The sequence below is a fragment of the Trichoderma breve genome, chromosome 2 (genome assembly GCF_028502605.1).
Source record: "Trichoderma breve strain T069 chromosome 2, whole genome shotgun sequence".
NCBI classification, from domain to species: domain Eukaryota; kingdom Fungi; phylum Ascomycota; class Sordariomycetes; order Hypocreales; family Hypocreaceae; genus Trichoderma; species Trichoderma breve.
Window position 1 is genome coordinate 2,750,461 of NC_079233.1, and position 17,775 is coordinate 2,768,235.

General features: G+C 51.9%; 7 protein-coding genes across 7 annotated transcripts; 3 read left to right on the top strand and 4 right to left on the bottom strand.

Moving 5' to 3' along the window:
- Positions 1-107: 107 nt before the first annotated feature.
- On the bottom strand, positions 108-2,313 carry T069G_03055 (sugar transporter domain-containing protein; the record flags this gene model as incomplete). Its single annotated transcript, XM_056170265.1, has 9 exons — positions 108-391; positions 454-482; positions 569-581; positions 658-936; positions 987-1,169; positions 1,241-1,674; positions 1,747-1,787; positions 1,846-2,165; positions 2,265-2,313. 9 exons carry the CDS (start codon positions 2,311-2,313, stop codon positions 108-110), a joined length of 1,632 nt encoding a protein of 543 aa, XP_056031157.1.
- A 1,450-nt stretch (positions 2,314-3,763) lies between these two features.
- Positions 3,764-5,348, top strand: T069G_03056 (putative serine dehydratase domain-containing protein; the record flags this gene model as incomplete). Its single annotated transcript, XM_056170266.1, has 5 exons — positions 3,764-3,868; positions 3,917-3,958; positions 4,028-4,162; positions 4,230-4,691; positions 4,761-5,348. 5 exons carry the CDS (start codon positions 3,764-3,766, stop codon positions 5,346-5,348), a joined length of 1,332 nt encoding a protein of 443 aa, XP_056031158.1.
- A 1,266-nt stretch (positions 5,349-6,614) lies between these two features.
- Positions 6,615-7,613, top strand: T069G_03057 (dihydrodipicolinate synthetase family domain-containing protein; the record flags this gene model as incomplete). The annotated part of the gene is made up of 1 exon (XM_056170267.1): positions 6,615-7,613. The coding sequence occupies one exon, from the start codon at positions 6,615-6,617 to the stop codon at positions 7,611-7,613; it is 999 nt and encodes a 332-aa protein (XP_056031159.1).
- A 353-nt stretch (positions 7,614-7,966) lies between these two features.
- Positions 7,967-8,730, bottom strand: T069G_03058 (endoribonuclease l-PSP domain-containing protein; the record flags this gene model as incomplete). Its single annotated transcript, XM_056170268.1, has 3 exons — positions 7,967-8,033; positions 8,321-8,478; positions 8,569-8,730. The coding sequence occupies 3 exons, from the start codon at positions 8,728-8,730 to the stop codon at positions 7,967-7,969; spliced, it is 387 nt and encodes a 128-aa protein (XP_056031160.1).
- Positions 8,731-10,981: 2,251 nt separating this feature from the next.
- Positions 10,982-12,697, top strand: T069G_03059 (major facilitator superfamily domain-containing protein; the record flags this gene model as incomplete). Its single annotated transcript, XM_056170269.1, has 3 exons — positions 10,982-11,165; positions 11,304-11,366; positions 11,439-12,697. The coding sequence occupies 3 exons, from the start codon at positions 10,982-10,984 to the stop codon at positions 12,695-12,697; spliced, it is 1,506 nt and encodes a 501-aa protein (XP_056031161.1).
- Positions 12,698-12,909: 212 nt separating this feature from the next.
- On the bottom strand, positions 12,910-15,557 carry T069G_03060 (fungal specific transcription factor domain-containing protein; the record flags this gene model as incomplete). The annotated part of the gene is made up of 7 exons (XM_056170270.1): positions 12,910-13,456; positions 13,514-13,642; positions 13,735-13,921; positions 14,030-14,216; positions 14,275-14,341; positions 14,423-15,298; positions 15,373-15,557. The coding sequence occupies 7 exons, from the start codon at positions 15,555-15,557 to the stop codon at positions 12,910-12,912; spliced, it is 2,178 nt and encodes a 725-aa protein (XP_056031162.1).
- Positions 15,558-16,027: 470 nt separating this feature from the next.
- Positions 16,028-17,227, bottom strand: T069G_03061 (acyl-CoA dehydrogenase, middle domain-containing protein; the record flags this gene model as incomplete). Its single annotated transcript, XM_056170271.1, has 1 exon — positions 16,028-17,227. The coding sequence occupies one exon, from the start codon at positions 17,225-17,227 to the stop codon at positions 16,028-16,030; it is 1,200 nt and encodes a 399-aa protein (XP_056031163.1).
- Positions 17,228-17,775: the final 548 nt, after the last annotated feature.

Below are 17,775 nucleotides of genomic sequence, written 5' to 3' on the forward strand. Positions count from 1 at the left end.
AGAGCTGCGGAGAGGGAAGGTCTCGTGGTGGCTATGGGTTGCGATAATAGTAGTGTATTTAGTCAATTCATGCTATTTGAATAGCATCCATATTGAAAACTCATAGTCTATACAGCAGCTCCATTGGTAATCGTATTGGTGATCGTATTGCCGATCGTATTGCCGTCCATTGATTCCAATTCAATACTATCCTGCTCCGGCCCGGCAGCAGTATTGTCAACCACAGCCGGGTGATTCTCAAACCGTGATACCAAGAAATCAAACTTGACCCCCCTCGGCTGTTTCTCCCATGCGAAGCGGCCTGAATTGAAGAGATCGTCCATTTCCTCCAGCGGGCCTCCTTCGGTCTCGCGAGCTTCAGCCGCCACGTGCGAAAAAGCAAAGAAGTTGACTAGACACCTCATCAGCCATATGTTATACACATACACATCATCCAGAGATCGCATCACCTACAGAGGGCGAATAGGTAGTATATCTTGGCACTGTCAAAATCTCCATGTCAGCAAGTCTTCTTGGTGTCATTGCTGCCCAGTAAGGGGGAAAAGGAGAACAGAATGAAGCTGCGTACTCGAACCTCATGACTGCCGACCCGAATCACAAAGTGTTAGCTGACTTTACTCTTCAAAGAAAAACGATCTAATATCTTTCTTCACTTACGCATGCGAGGTACCGCAAGGCTCATGATCAAATTGCCGACCCAATAGGACACCGTACACAGCGCAACCCCTCTGCTGCGAAGGTAAGGCGGGAGTATCTCTGTTGAATAGGTCCAAGACGTTGGGCCCCATGTAGCCGCATATGTGACTATAAACAGAGAAGCAAGAACCATCACGGCATTGGAAGCCCCGGGGTTTTGGATGACATAGGGGATGTCGTCAAAGTAAGTGCCCTCGAGGTCCCCCAAGTTGAGCTTGGTAAATGCGACCTGGACCACTCCTGGAGCGAGGTTAGCTGGTATGGCTGTGATGGGCTTGAGTAATATTCACCCATTGTCATAAGACATGATATTATCACTATGGAGCCGGCCATCAGTGTCGGTCGCCGACCCACACCATCCGGTAGTGTCGAGCCCGACATCGCGGTGCTGAGGATGTTGAATAGATATATAAAGAACACAGCCAAATGGAACCAAGCGACTCCCGCTGAACCTATGGTCCAGGTAGTGTGGTCTAATTGAGAGGGCCATGTCAGCATGCGTGTACCATGAGATGATGAGCCTTTGGACTTTGGGGCAACAAACACAAGAAAACATGTATGCCACACAGCTGGTTCCACAACTGCGTAAACATGCCCAGTATGAGCTTATACCTTTCCGAAGGATGGAACAACATTCGCAGCTGAGGCTGTCCATCCGCGCGTCGAGCTTGGATCTCTTGTCGCATTTGTTCATAGTGTGCCAGAACTTTGGAATCAGTCGTCCTTCGATTTTCCAGCGCAGCCATCAGTTCGTGGGCCTCGCGCCAATGGCCCTTGTAGGCAAGGTGATACGGGCTGTTAGGCAAGAACATTGTAAACAGCAGGAATGCAAGGCCAGGGATGGCTTGAAGGAGATATGAGATTCGAAGAGCGTAAACCACAGGGCGCGGGTCGTTGAGCGGATCGCTTCCGGAAAACTTGTCCCCAAGGAGCCGGGTTGCCATGAACTGGATGCCATTTATCAACAGGATACCGAGGCTAATGAACAAGTATAGGAGGCTTTTGTCATGTCAGCACATCTTCGGTGATGGCAGCACGGATTCTACATACCTCATGTATGATCCCCGACTTTCCTTTGGGGCTATTTCAACCTATTTGACTCTCAGTCATCGACAACCAACTCTTGTCAACACAGGAAGCTCTCATTACCATATATGCAGGCACAATCGCACTGAGCATTCTACCCCCGACGCCGGCTATGCCTCTTCCGATACTCAGAAGCGTAAGCCTTCCTGAGTTGGCCATGAGACCGCTTCCAATCGCCCACACCAGAGTGGCCCAACCCAACGTCTTCGGTGCCCCGAACTGATCAACGATGAGCCAAGTTACGAGAGCCCCCATTATTGAGCCAAAGGGTATCATGGAGGCTAACATTTCTCGCTGAAACGGCACCGTTGGGTCGGATGAGAACTTCATGACATCGAGGATGCCCGTCATGGACGCCAGGTTGAAACCGATGAGAAGACCGCCTAGAAGATTACTCTGTCAGAAAATCTAGACGCTTCTCCGACCTATAGTAGAGTGAATGGAGCTGAATAAAGGCGGACGGTTGTGCACAGGGCACTCACTAAAAGCGGTCATAAAGAGAATATTGGTAACATTTGTTGATTCCTTCATGATGAACACAGCTAATCCTCTACGAAGGCAAAAAAAAAATAAAACAAGATAAGCAAATGTCGGGAGCATGTGCGTCAGCTAAAAGTGATGATGTAGAAACAAAATAAAAACAAAAAGTCACGGAGACGATTGTGCAGGCGATGTAGCTGGTGGAATGAAGTGGAAAAGAAGGATGTTCTGAAGCGAAGCATAACTTGAAAGGTAGTAGCTGTCCAGCATCCCGCGTTCCAATTGCATACATGTAGGAAGCTAGCACCTGGCATATTGTGAATATTAAACTTGAATACATGTACCTTGACTACCTCGTGTTGTAGGTAGGTAATTTGCTACTAGTATGTACTTGATGATATCGGACGCGAAAACAGGTAGCGATAGGAGCAGATTTAACAAGAGCAGAAGAAGCTCGTCTAGGAGCAGATACTTGAAGTCTCTTGGCCAGAATGCAATGAATACACTTTACTAAATTATGCAGAGGACGCCAAATACGGTGATAGAGTTAGACACACGTATTATTAATAAATGAAACGGACAAGTTGAATTCACTACAGGCGACTGAAGGTATCTGAGGCTACTAACGCGGTAACGACTGCACGATGTGATGTCTGTACATGTAGTTGAGCCATTCGTAGTGCCCCTCTTTCAGGATCTGATATCGGGCCAGAAGCCACATGAAGGATTAAAAAGGCAACTCTCCGTATCCTATATGCTTCAATACGATAGTTTGTATGGAATTATTACATTAAGTCGTATATCGCGGTACCATTTTGTATTTACCTCAGGTGTTACCTAAGGACAGACAAAAAGTGTTGCTACCCTACTGCGAATTTAGGGAAGTATGTGTTTATGGAAGAGTGGATGTTTCATAGAACAAGTGCAACTAAATCTAGTAGATACAGATGCTCCGCAGATATGTATACGAGGTAGCTTTAGATAGATGAAGATAGACATATAATGTATAATCAGATACACTGGATAGAGATAGATAGACGTAATACTCTGTAGATAGGCAGAGACGCAATGAGATGCGTTATTCATTCTTACCTACTAATTCGAGTCCCGTTTATTTGGTCCACTGCTCGATATCGTACGTGACCCCCACCGATTACCGTATGCTTCTCCCCTCTGCTAGTGGTGAGAAGTGCCACCTTTTCTGTCGTGGGGGAACACAATGACCATCAGTAATACCTGAAGAATGAGGGGCAACGTGATGCAGATTGAGGGGCCAAAGCTATTATGGGGATGAAATGGAGAGCTTAGATTGAGCTGGACCGCAGTTATCCGATGTCGCAAGCTACAGTATAGCGACGATTTCTTTATTCACTCTATTGCTTTTCTCACAAGCATCCGGCGAACAGGCTGAAGCATTGAGCCAGCTGTGGACATTGACGATTCATTAAACTTGTGTCTTTTTTTCTGCTTCTCATTCAACGGCTTGCTTAATTGAGCAAAGATGTCGTCGCTCGTCTTCTTTCCCACCTCGCCCAAGGAGGCGCTGGTCAAGGAGTTTGTGGGCAAGTCGATCCGGGACGTGCCGACGCCTGCGGCCGTGATGAACGTTGCAGCGGCGAGGCGGAACTGTGAGAGGATGCTGGAGGCGGTACAGAAGCTGGAGCTGGGGTGGAGGGCACACGTGAAGACGCACAAGGTGAATTGCCTTTTCACGTATGAATTGAGTGTGTTGATGATGTTGCTAATATTGAGTTTTAAATCATAGACTGTCGAGTTGACAAGGCTGCAAGTTGGAGAGGATGTGACAAGGCCCGCGAACTTGATTATCTCGACACTCTCAGAGGCCGAGTTTATACTGCCTTTGTTGGAGGAGTATAAGAGCAAGGGCCGGCAGGTCAACGTATGTGTTACTCTTCCTTGGCAAATATGATACTAGTTGAAGCTGACATCTCATGATACCTGGATAGTTTGTCTATGGCCTGCCCATCTCCAAGGGCGCCGTACCGCGGCTGGCGGCAATTGCAAAGGTGCTCGGCGAGGGCAGCATCTCAGTTCTTCTCGATGATCCCGCACAGCTGGCGGCGGCAGCAGAGCTGGAGAAGCAGTCCGGTGTGAAGCCGCTGGCGCACATCAAGATCGACATGGGCGGAAAGCGAGCCGGTGTCGTGGAGAGCAGCGAGCGCTTCGTGCAGGTTGCCGAGGCGGCTCTGGCAGCTCACAAGGCCGGAGCTGTGGTGCTATCCGGACTCTACTCACATGCCGGACACTCATATGGAGGAGATAGCCGTGTAGCTGCAGTCAAGATGCTGCGGGCTGAGGTCGATGCCATGCTGAGCGGCGCTGACAGACTGGCTGCCAAGGCCAAGGAGACTGGCGTCACTCTGCCCACGCTGGTTGTCTCGGCGGGAGCATCTCCTACAGCTCTGGCAGTACAGAACCTTCTGAGTGGTCAGCCGGATGAGGCTCAAGACCGCGAGACTGGCACACCGGAGCTGCAGGCCGCTGTGACGGAGCTGGCGGAGCTGTTCCGGACAGTCAAGAGCAAGGGCCATGCGGTGGAGATCCACGCGGGTGTGTACCCGACCCTGGATCTACAGCAACTGGCGGCACACAGCATGGCCTCGTCCAAGTTGTCATGGCGAGATATTGCCCTCACCATTGTAGCTGAAGTTCACGGCGTGTATCCCGGCCGCGGTACAAACGGCACAGATGAAGCGCTGATTGGGGCGGGCGGACTGGCTTTGGGCCGTGAGTTCTGCAAGGCATACGACGGCATGGCCATGGTAACGCCGTGGGGACGAAATGTCCCGATGCCCTCCTGCGACGTTGAGGATTATGAGGGCTGGACGGTGGGCAGATTTGCACAGGAGCACGGCATCTTGACGTGGGCTGCCGGCAAGCGGAAGACTGAGAAGGGGCTGGGCCCTCAGGGGGATGCGGTGGAGGCGGGACAGTTGCTGAGACTGTGGCCGAACCATGCATGTATCACAAGCAGTCACTTTGGATGGTATTTCGTGGTGGATGAAGATAATGCTGGACATGAGGATGAGATTGTGGATGTTTGGATCAAGGCCAGGGGGTGGTAGACGATTGTATTATTATAGACTTGAATGAGATATCATGGCATTTGTTTGATTCAGTGGAGCAACGAGACTTGTTTGATTCTGTACAATATGATTGTCTCTTGATTTTGTACAGAAACCACATCAGTATTCATCCGTGACACTTTGTTCCACAGAATAGAACAGCACAGGTCAGAGGATCAAAAAGACCCCCACCGACGTGAGCAAGGGGCGTCGGTGCCGGCCGGTCCCGGAAGAAGGAATCTCGCAGCAAAGGAACAACAAGCAAGCCCCGGATCTTCCAATAGGATAATTATAACGGAATAAGAACAGTAGATTCCTGCCCGATCATCAGGATGCGTCGAGTTCCTGTACGGACGGCTGCAAGGTACCGATAATCACATGTACGGAATGAATGCGATTCTTCACCATGTCAACGACCAGGGGATATCAGTGGAGTCTGGACAAATGCTGGACAAATTCCCCCACATTCCCACCCCCCAAAAAGACGGGGAAACTCTCCAGCATGGTGGCGCCTAATGCCTGATTCGAGCAAAATAAAATCGCCAGCCAAGTGTTGGTTCTTCAGTAGTTGTGGGAGGAAACAAGGTTGAAACTAGTTGCAAAGCGGGATAGACAACCTGAAAGGACTGGGCACTCGGCGGATTGTGAGCCTTGAGAAACGCCTGATGAGCGAAAAGGAAAAATAATATGGAGAATTTTGTCTTACTCCGTTGTTCCCCATGATCAGCAGTCCCTCTTCTTTTCTGCCTTGCCTTTCTCCCTTATTACTCCGTACACACATATGGGCGAATGGCAAAAAAAGTATGGGGAGCGTGGGGGTACCGCCGTTTTTCCCTTGCGGTTTTTGGTGTCTCTCGGCCCATGGAGCACGACATTGGCAAATCAATAGTAGCATTCTGTTTGGACGTGTCGGTAATAATACGTAGTATGGGGAAAAAAGAGGATGAGACACGGGTTGCTGGGCTGCTAATGTAGGTACCGGGCTAATAGTAATGCTTTGCGTCCCGTTCCCTTTCTCCCCTCGTCCTCCTCCTTTTCTTCCTTCTTCTTTTCCCTTATTATTACCTGACTCTGGTTGAAGATTGTGTGGATTGTTTTCTCTCTTGTTGACTTGTTCTTGTGTGAGGCATACTGTTTAAATCCTCTGAGGTCTCACCTCTCTTCATTTTACCTACCGTCATACGGGTTCTTCTGTATCCTATAACACATCATATCATCTTCTTGAAATAAGAGTGTGAAGATCATCTTCTAAATCAGACACAAACAATGTCTCCTTCTGCCTATACTCCCACCGAGGCCGCCGCAAATGGCGAGCGCCCAGCACGGGTTCTAGCCCGAGGCATCTACGTGCCCACCGTGGCCTTCTTTGACCCCGAGACAGACGAGCTGGACGTCAAGACAGTCTCACGGCACGCCGTCCGGCTGGCAAAGGCAGGCGTCGCAGGCCTTGCGGTCCAGGGCTCCAACGGCGAGGCAGTCCATCTGGCTCACGAGGAGCGCAACACCATCACCCGGACCACGCGAGCGGCCCTGGACGCCGCCGGCTTCTCGTCCATGCCTCTGATTGTCGGCTGCGGCGCCCAGTCCGTCGTCGAGGCCGTGAGCCTGTGTAGAGACGCTGCCGCCAACGGCGGTGACTATGCGCTGGTGCTGCCCCCGAGCTATTACGCCGGCCTGTTTGACGCTTCGACGGTCGAGAGCTTCTTCGTTGCTGTTGCCGACAAGTCGCCCATCCCCATCCTCATCTACAACTATCCCGGCGCCACTCCCGGCATCGACGTCAACTCGGACGTGCTGATCCGCCTGAGCCGCCACGCCAACATTGTCGGCTGCAAGTTCACCTGCGGCAACACGGGCAAGCTGGGCCGCGTGGCCGCTGCGGTGCGGGCATCTGGTGAGAACTTCCTCTGCTTCGCCGGCAGCGCCGACTTTACGCTCTCCGCTCATGCCAGTGGCGCGGCTGGTGTTATTGGCGGCCTGGCCAACGTCTCGCCGCGAGCCAACGTCAAGCTGTTCCGCCTTGCTGAGGCCGGTCCGGAGAAGGCGGCTGAGGCTGCGGCGCTTCAGGCTGTTCTGGCCGCCGGCGACTGGGTTGCCATCCAGACGGGTGTTGTGGGCGTCAAGGCGGCGATGCAGTCGTACTTTGGATACGGAGGATTCACGCGGAGACCGTTGCCGAGACCGGATGAGATCAAGGCCAAGAGCATTGCGGACGGCATGAAGGAGATGATGGACGTGGAGAATGCGCTGCCAGACGTTGCGTAAACCAACATTGAAGAGACGGAAGAGAGATGGAGGGGGTTTGATGACACTTGCATTTGGAAATACATTCATGAGGCGTATATATATAACATGTATTTTTTTTTTTTGGGATAACTCGACAAATTGATTTGCATTCATTTTTGGACATGAACCGGCTAAATTTGACTTGACGTGACATGTCATGTTCACTTACACGGAGAGAATCATAGTTGGAGCGCGAGATGTGATTTACGTGACACAGCACACAAATGAGGAAGCAATAGATGAGGAGAATTAATCCTTTATTTTGGTCTATATATTTTATTTTCCTTTATTCATTCCTTTTGGTATTTCCTTTTTGTTTCCTAAAATCCCATTTACAGGACAGCAGTGCACTCAATCTCGACATCCGTGTTCAGCGGCAGGGTCTTGACAGCCACGCATCTGTTGCAAGCACAACTCGTTAGTCCAATTCTCTCATCCGTTTTGACGCGCTAGCAAGGACAGCTGAAATGCTGGATACACAAGAATGCAATACGTGACATGGGCTGTTTTGTTCAAAGCTCCTCTCCTCTCACAGACCCCCACCACAATGTTGCATCCGATGGCGGGGCGCCCTTGGAAAGACATGGAGGGGTAACAAGACCAAAAAGAGGGACGAGAATCAAAGGCCAAAGAGATTGTGAAAGACTGCAAAAGTGAATAGAGGGAAAAGAAAGTAAAATACGTACGTTCGGCAGGGCTTGACGTCGCCCCAGTAGGTGCTGTAGACCTCGTTCATCTTGGCAAAGTCGCCCATGTCGGCCAGGAAGACGTTGACCTTGACGACCTTCTCCAGGCTGGTGCCGGCAGCCTCGAGGATGGCAGACAGGTTCTTGATGCATTGGTGCTGTTGGGCAGAAATTCAAACTCGTCAGTTGTCTTTGTCTTTTGCCGGCAATATTCATCATCTCCCATTCTCAAGTTAGAAAACACGTACGGTGTGAGCCTGGATGTCGCCGGGAATCAGCTCCATGGTGACGGGGTCCATGGGCACGGCGCCAGAGACAAAGACCATGCCATTGGCCTTGATGGCCTGGCTGTAGATGCCGGGCAGAGGCTTGGGGGCGTTAGAGGTGAGAACGGGCTCCTTTCCAGACATTTTGGGCTGTGGTGTGAAGGTGTTTGATGAGGAAGAAAAGTGAGAAGAGGAGAGAAGGGAAGATGAAGGCTGGAAAACGATGGGATAAAGATGCACGAGCTTGGAGAGAAGCTCCCCGCCGGAGAGTGGGAATAGTGGCTCTCGCTGCTGATTGGATGTATACTTGCATTGTCATATGTAATCGAGCTCACGTTTTCTTTGGGGACGATTCAAGCCTCTTTACTTACTAACAACATCTGCTACTATGGAGTACCTACTTGTGAGCTTGTCGATAGTAGCACCACAAGAGTGTGAGAGAGAGGGTCCCAAGCTGACTGACTCTTCCTTGCTACCCCAAATCGCCATTCTTTCTCCTCACCCATTGGGGGCCTCATCGCCTCAGGCTGATGACCCCCTCCCAAACCCCCAAACACATCGATGCGCCACGCCCTTTGATTGGACCGTGACTATCACAGCTTCGGACGCAGGGATGCCATGGCTGGACCGGCCTTTGGACCACGGCTGGCTAAGCGCCAAGCAGGCCTGACCCCCGTGTAGGCAATAACCCCCGTTCGTATCTCTTCTCGATATCGGCCATAATCCAAACCCCCATGCGCGTTCCCCCACTGAATGGCGGTCAGCTTCTGTATTTGGCCGAGAATGAGCGTTTGTGGCGTCGAGATAGATTGACGAGCATGAGAGACTTTGTCCAGGGTCCCACAGATTGCATAGAATCGCCCATCATGAGTGATAGTGACTTTGTGTTGGTCTACACGAACAAGAGGTAGTTTGTGTATGGGGGACAAAGTATTGTATGTATCTCGAAGCTCCATGGATCCGAGCAGTCCCAACGCAGAGCCCGTCAACGGCCTTGATCTCACCCACCATCAGCTTTCTTTCTATCAACTTTCCCCCCCTGGCCTCCCCCACCAAGCTTAAAGCAAAATGGATCTACCATGCTAGCGGCATTGGCGGCGATTCGAGAAGGGGGTCTGTTGGAGTTGTTTGTCTCTCGCCTCTTCTCTTTGCTTGCGCTTGGGCCCCCCTCCCACGACTCATTGCTGGGCCATTTGTGTTAGTCACGCTTTCACATAGAAACACATGCTACTCCATACTCCGTATATTGAAGGGAGGAGAGTGAAAAAACAAAGTGTGGGGTAAGCCTGGGTCTCCTGCTCTTCTCCAGGTTTTCTCTCGTCTTCCCCACGGAGAGGATTCTGGAGAAAAAGGGAATAGGCTGTTGTGGCTTGATCCGGGGATGGATGGGAAAAAACGCGCCGTCTCTTTTTCCCCTTCCTTGTGTCTCGCTTCGAGAAGGGTCGAGTCATCATCACCTAAAGCATAACAAATCAGCGCGTTGTCCTGTTGAGGAAGAAGAAAAAAAACCCTATCTGATACCTAGATAGATAGCCCATCTTTTTTTTCCCGTTGCGCCTCTTTTTTCTTTGCCCATCAGCATCCTGTTGCCTTGTCTGGCGTGGATCTAGAGAAAGAGGGTTAAGATAAGAGATTTGGGGGGTTGGTGGATACAGGGGATTATCTTGCACAAGACGGGAGCTTGGATGTATCTGCCTCCCAATCTTTCCACATCTCCGGGACTCTGTCTTGATGGGTGGCCCGGCCGTTGATTACGGAGTTTGCTAGTAAGTTAGTTGTTCGCGTCCGAAAACTGCTTGGGGGGTGCGGCGGGAGGGGGTCAAACGACCTGGACTTGTTCCTTGTTGGAGCCAAACCAAAAAGCCAGAAGCAACAGCATCATCAGCTGGAATGGACCAGGCCCTTTTCCTCTTGCTAAACTCCACCCCCTGGATGCTCATGGCTGTCTATCTCTTCTCAACTGACCAACTTTCTCGTCGTTCTGCTATCTAGAGTTACATTTACTATCATAAAAAGCGGCCGGCATCCTCCCCCCCTGCTGCCGCGTTTCCGTTTCCCATCTGTCAGGTTCTATGCATGGTTGAGTTTGCCTGTCAGCCATCAGCTGTGCATCATCAATACGACCCTCTACTAGCCTGGGTGACAAGAGAGCTCTTGAGCGCTTCCAGCAGGTCGGTGTGCATTGAGCTAAGACTTTTGTTATAAAAGCTCCGGCCGCATCCCAACCTCGCAGACACGCTCGCGGCCTTGCCCTTTTATTTTGTCTTTCCTCTCCTCCTCCTCCTCCCATCAATCACAAATCAGAGGGGCTTGCCATCTTGAATTAATATCTCTATTAATTCTTTATTTGGTTTTCATTTCACATTTGTATCAATTGTGAAACGTTGCCGTCATCATGGCCGTCCAAGAGGTCGACAATGCCGTGTCCAAGGACATGGGCACCAACGACCACCTCGACCAGGTCGAGAGCCAGAAGGAGGGCTTGATGGAGGAGACGGCGCGCGTTGTCGATCATCCTGCCGAGCGAGCTCTGTGCTTCAAGTTTGATATTCGCATCCTGCCTGTGCTGGCTATTATGTGTAAGTCGAGCCTCCCGCCCTGATGCTGGACACGCGTATCTTGATGAAGATAAAGAGAAAGGCTCTCTTTTTCCATCTCTTGACAACCGCCACCATCCATAAAATCAACTCAGCAACTAATTCATTTTTCTCTGATAGACCTCTTCAATGCCCTCGACAAGGGTAACTTGGGTAACGCCCAGACCAAGGGCCTCAGCAGCGGTACGCCTCTCCCCCCTTCATACAAAGTTCATATCTCCTGATGGCATCAAACTAAAACTCCCTCCTTTATAGATCTTCACTTCAAGTCCAACCAGTACAACCTCGTCGTCTCCATCTTCTTCGTGCCCTACGTCATCTTCGCTCCCCCCTTCGCCATGCTGGCCAAGAAGTTCGGAGCCTCGCGCGCCCTGCCCATCATGATGTTCACCTTTGGCTCCATGACCCTCTGCACCGCCGCCACGCAAAACTTCAGCGGCATCTTCGCCGTGCGCTGGTTCCTCGGAATGGCCGAGTCCGCCTTCTTCCCGACCGTCATCTACTACCTGACCACCTTTTACCGTCGTGGAGAGCTGGCTCGACGATTGGCCATCTTCTACGCCGCGTCTAACATTGCCAACGCCTTCTCCGGCCTGCTTGCCTTTGGCGTCTTCCACATCAAAGACAGCAAGATCCTCGTCTGGCGCTACCTCTTCATCATCGAGGGCGGCGTCACCTTCCTCTTCGCCATCTTCGCCTGGTTCTACCTCCCGCGATCCGCCTCCGAGGCCAAGTTCCTCACCCAAGACGAGCGCTCGCTGGCCTTTCACCGTATCCAGGTCGATTCCTCGTCCGACGTCGCCGAAGAGTTCAACTTCCGCGAGGCCCTCAAGATCTTCACCTACCCCTGGGCCTACGGCTTCCTGCTCATCGAAATCTGCCTCGGCGTGCCCATCCAGTCCGTCTCGCTCTTCCTGCCCCAGATCATCGCCCGCCTGCAGTACTCCACCGTCAAGACGAACCTCTACACCGTGGCCCCCAACGTCACCGGCGCCGTGATGCTGCTCGTCCTTGCCTTTTGCTCGGATTACACCCGCCTGCGTTTCCCCTTTATTATCCTGGGCTACGTCTTCACTTTCGTCGGCTTCATCATCTACGCCGCCATCGACGACGTCACCAAGCAGATCCACGTCGCCTACTTTGCCACCTTTATGATGTGCTGGGGAACTTCTGCTCCCTCCGTCTTGCTGTCCACTTGGTACAACAACAACATTGCTCACGAAGGCCGCCGTATCACGCTTACCTCTGTCGGTGTGCCCCTGGCCAACGTCATGGGTCTTGTTTCTAGCAACATCTTCCGTACTCAGGATGCTCCCCGATACGAGCCTGCTCTCATCACCACGGCCTGCTTCGGCGCTGCCGGTGCCCTCATCACTCTGTGCATGGGAATGTTTATGATGTGGGACAACAGGAGGCGTGATCGCCGATCGGGTGTCAAGATTGACCCTCGGGATATTCCTACTTCGCGACTCAGGGATGGTCCCAGCGCTCCTGAGTTCAGGTGGTTCTTGTAATGAGTTTTCTTTTTGCATGTTGTTTAGTTGTGGTCAAATGCCATGGGTTGGCTTTGTTATGAGCTTTGGATGAGTATGAATTTTTTTTAAGTCTATGATCTGTATATTGGTAGTAGCGAGTTGTCCGTGTGCCCGGTGGTAGTGTTCCGGCTCTAATAGGATGATGAATATGAAATAAGAATATATATACATAACTCCGATGACTTTAATCATTATAGTGACCTTTGCAGCATATTAAATCCATTACCCGCCTGTGAAAAATCTTCGCCCTGCAGAAATAGTTCCAAATCACCGAGTAAGTCATCGCCTTGACTGACCAGTCCGAGATATTGCTCTCGGAATTCTTCCTGCGCTAGATAATGACCCGGGCCGAGATTTGGTATAGGAATATTCGGTACTGCCGAGTCATATTCGATGGGAGCATATACATTCGGATTCGAATTTGACTCCGAAGGAACCGTTTCCACTTCCGCGATGGTTTTCAAATCATTTGTTTCTCTGGCGGGACCTTGACCGGCGCTGGAAGAAGGTGGCACAACGGCATCGGATTGCATCCCATGTAATCGAGCGGCAATCGAACGGTCGAGATAGTGCAAGAAAAAGTCGAGGACGTTGATGTTGATGCGCCAATATTTTTGGACTTCTTTCAGACAGAGGAGACATGCTTCGGCGCGGTGTTCGGCAAGACGCCTTGTCAAGCCTGTGCCGCGACGGATAGTGATGGTGTGAATGCAGAGGGCGGAGAAGATGCTTGTGATGCTGTCCAGAAGCGTAAGAGAGATGTTGTTATGAGGGAAATTTTGAGAATGTACTTACAGATGCATTTGGCCGTAGCGGAGGATCCCCTGGGTGGACATGTCCTCAGCGATTCGGCTGATGCGGCAGGCGGCTTTGAGGACGACCTGGGAGCCAGGGGTGGTGGATTCAAGGCGGAGGAAGCTATTTCTGTGGATGAGAATCTTGAGATGACTTTTTATTGGCGGTTAGCAGATATGAAACATTAAGCCAAAGTTGTATGCAGAACATTGAAGCCTTACTTGTATGCGAGGTGGAGGAGGCACGCCCAGACTGAATCTGTGCCATGATCCGGAGAATATTTCATGTTTTCTGGGAGACTCGCCATCCAGGCTTCGAGAGACGCATTGAGATCCTGAAGAGTATTTGGAGAGGCCGAGGACATGGAGGCGTGTCCAGGCCCGAAATGGAGGTCGATGATTCTGCCAACTGGTGTTTCCCTCCAGTTTTTAGTAAGAGTATGAGGCGGACTATAAAAGAGGAAGAAAGAAAGAAAAGAAGAAGAAAATCAAAAGGGCGAGACTGTGGTGTTCTCACGTAATTTGGCAATTTCCACCATCTTGATGGCATATGTGACGTGTTCTGGCTGGCATGAGCCGAATGATGGGTCGACAGGGCTGGCTTCAGACTCCAGGTCCATTGGGCTGAGGGGCTCAATGTCGCAGTCGTCGTCTCGTATTCTGCTGGGAAGACCTAGAGCTGCGGCAGCCTGTCGCTCTCTCACCTGTATTACAAGAAAGGATGAGTTGGGTGATCGCGCTGGAGGATAGGACTAGACTTACGTAGATGGACCACCATATTCTTCGTCTCATGGAGGCAGTATATGAGTCCTTTGACATGGATCGAGACCTTTTAATGAAAACCATCAGCACCAGCATTCACAATAACCAAAAAAAAAATTCAGGATTCAAGAAAGAGGAAGAAACCCACGAGCGATGTAGCCCGTACGACTCGGCAAGCGTAATAACAACACCAAGCCAATACCGCACATCTCGCACATGCGCCGGCGCCCCTCTCCAGAAACTCATCAGAAACAACGACACAATCAGCACAGTCTCGTCCTTCTCCCAGTCAGCATGAAACAGCACCCGCGCCCTGGTGTAAAACGCCGTCTTCGCCTGCGACCTGTCCTCGAAGCCCATGGCGCGGATCGTGCCCACGTCGCAATACGTCGCCCCGATCAAGAGCATTCCCTGGAGCAGCATCCTCGACAAGTCCACCGACGAAAAGGACGACGCAGAGGCTAGTTTCCGCGCCACCAGAGCCCTGTCGAGGACGGGATAGGCAGGATGGAAGCGGGCAAAGTACGCTTCAAAGGCCGGCCGGCAGCTCTCGAGATCCGGGAGAGTCAGGGCGCCTTCATCGCGGAGGTAGCGCATCATGGCGGGACTGCGGCCTGAGTTGCCCTCGGCGGTCTGGGCGGTGGATTGAGGCGTGGTTGGCATGGGGAACGTGAAGCGCTGCTTTTGGCTGTTGCGACCATTGCCGGCGACGTTGGGCTGAGCTGAAGCGCCCTCGTCGTCGCCCGGTATCAGCGTGAGGAAGTTGGACTCGCCGAAGAAGCGGGTTCCGGGCGTTGTCGTTGGCGATGATGGCGATGAGGCGTCCTGTCCTTGGGGCTCTGAGGCCGGATAGTGCTGAGACGCCGCAGCATCTGGTGTTGAGTTGCTGTGAGATGGAGTGCCGAGAGGAGTGACCTGGCTGGTGTGCGGTAGATTGGCCTCGCTGAGAGCCCGAGTGGTGATGCTGTTGCTGTTGCTCTCACTCGGGATCTGCTGCAGTAGCCGACGCGACCTCCGCGGATATCTTGAGCGATGGTGAAATGGCGCCAAATTAGCCATCAGATTTTATGACTGCAAAATCACTTCAATTATTAATACCTTCCTCTCCGCGACGGCAGAACCTGGCACGTCGCTCCCGCGGCCAGGCAGTTGGAGCACGGCTGCTTCTCCATGACATCGCAGCGAACCCGGCGGGTGTTGCACTCGCGACATGCGTGCTTGGCCCGCGACTTCTTGCCGTCTGCTTCAAAGGGAGACGATGACGCGGCTTGGGGGGAGACCATTTTGATGGAGATGGACTGTGAGAGGCATATGGAAGAAAAGAAAAAAAGATTGTAAGATGTGGGAATCTTTGGTTAAGGTTGTTTTTTCGCAAAGAGTTGCCGCTCCGGGTTACGGACTCGGACGGATCTGGTGGGGCGCTTCTGGGACCTGGAGGCTTGTGTCCGGCTTTTGCTGCTGGAAATGAAAATGAATTGCGGTGCGCTAACGGTTCCTTTTATATATACTGGCGAATGAGTGAGTCATTTAATAATGCCGTGTTGGTTTATTTCCATTTTAAGCTTATTATGCAACTTCTATTTCAAACCGGTTTGGGAGCCGCGAGTCTGTGTCATTCGGCCTCGTTATCATACATAGCCGTCTCACTTACACATAGCCTTCAGCTACGTTACCTGACCTGGCACTTGTACTATCCACTCACTTATACTCATCTCAAAACAACATGGGAAAATCGTGAATAGCAAAAGGGAATTCAGTAGCTCTTTGGTAGTCCCAATGCCTTCTCCCCAACATAGTTCAAAATCATCTCCCGGCTCACCGGCGCAAGTCGCGGCACCAGACACTCCCTAAACCACCTCTCCACATCATACTCAGCCGCATATCCCATACCCCCATGAGCCAGCACCGCTCTCTCACAAGCCGTAAACGCAGCCTCCGCAGCGAGATACTTTGCACTATTCGCCGCTACTCCCACGACCTCCTGTGTGATGGAAGAGTCCGTCTTGCTCGCGTCGTACAGCCTCGCTGCGTGGTATGTCGCTAACTTGGCGGCTTCGAGGTGCATGTATGAGTCTGCCAGGGGATGCGCAACGCCCTGGTTCATGCCAATGGGTCGCTGGAAGACGACTCGCTCGCGGGCATATTTCGCGGCTCGAGTTAGTGCCGCGTAGCCCAGGCCGAGCGCTTCGCCGGCGAGAAGACAACGTTCGGCGTTCATGCCGTGAAGCACAATTTTGAAGCCCTGGCCTTCTTCTCCAATGAGCGTATTGGCGGGGATCCGGTAGCCGTCGAAAAAGACCTCGTTGGCATCGACAGCCCGGCCGCCCATCTTCTTGATCTTGCGCATTGAAAGGCCCGGTTGTGATCGGTCTAGGTCGATGCAAAATAGCGAAAGCGCTTGACTCGGCCTAGGAGCATCCTCATATGCTGTAGTTCGTGCCAGGAGAATCATCTTAGATGCCACTTGCCCGCACGTCGTCCAGATCTTCTGCCCCGAGATAACATACTCATCACCCTCCCGCTTAGCAGTCGTCGATAGTCGCAGCGTGTCCAGCCCGGCGTTAGGCTCCGTCACGCCAAAGCACGTCCGCCACCGTCCCGAAATGATGCCCGGAATAGTCTCACGCAGCTGCTCGTCCGACCCGAACCTAGCCAAAGGCTGCGTCGCATAGACATTTGCGTGAACGGCCTGCGCACCCGCCATGCCGGCCCCAGACTCCGTAATCGTCTGCATCATCACGGTGGCTTCAGAGATGCCCAGGCCGGATCCGCCGAGAGTCTCCGGGAGGGCAATGCCCAGCCAGCCATCGCGGGCGAGGGCGGCGTGGAAGTCCTTGGGGTCTTGCTCCTTTTGATCGAGATCTTGCCAGTATGTGTTGGGGAAGCGGGAGCAGACTTGGCCGACTGCTGCTCGGACGGCGAGCTGCGTCTCGCTGAAGCCCGTCGTGTCCATGAGGCGCCGATGGGCAGTACATGACAAGTTTCTGTGCTTGGCTTGGGTGATGATCTGCCGTTGCAATCGTTTATACGAGCTGGCCCGCCAGCAACTTGACTGCCATATCCGGGAGTTGAGGATGCTACACATGGCGGGCAGAGTCTGTCAACTTAGTTCCTGCACCGGCTTGGTTCACATGCTTCCATCCAAGTACTCGATGCAAATTCAAATTGAATGTACGGAGCACAGCATCTCAAGATGCATGTACAAATTAATCACTAAAGACAGAATGATGGTGTTGACGGTCTCGGCTAATTGGACAAGGTTATGTGGAGTCTCGGGAGTCATATAGCCGACTTCAATGCTGGCCTCGTGGAGCTTCAATGAAATCATCAATAACAATTGAGTAATTATGACTTATAGAAATGAAATTTATTCTGCACGTGCAGCAATTTCTAATTACATGTCGATTCGTCTTATTCTAGTTCTAAGCGGTGACCAGGTATTGGGTGTAGCTTGCTGCGATTAGTTTGGTTCGTGTGAGTCTCTTACACAGTAGCGGCAAA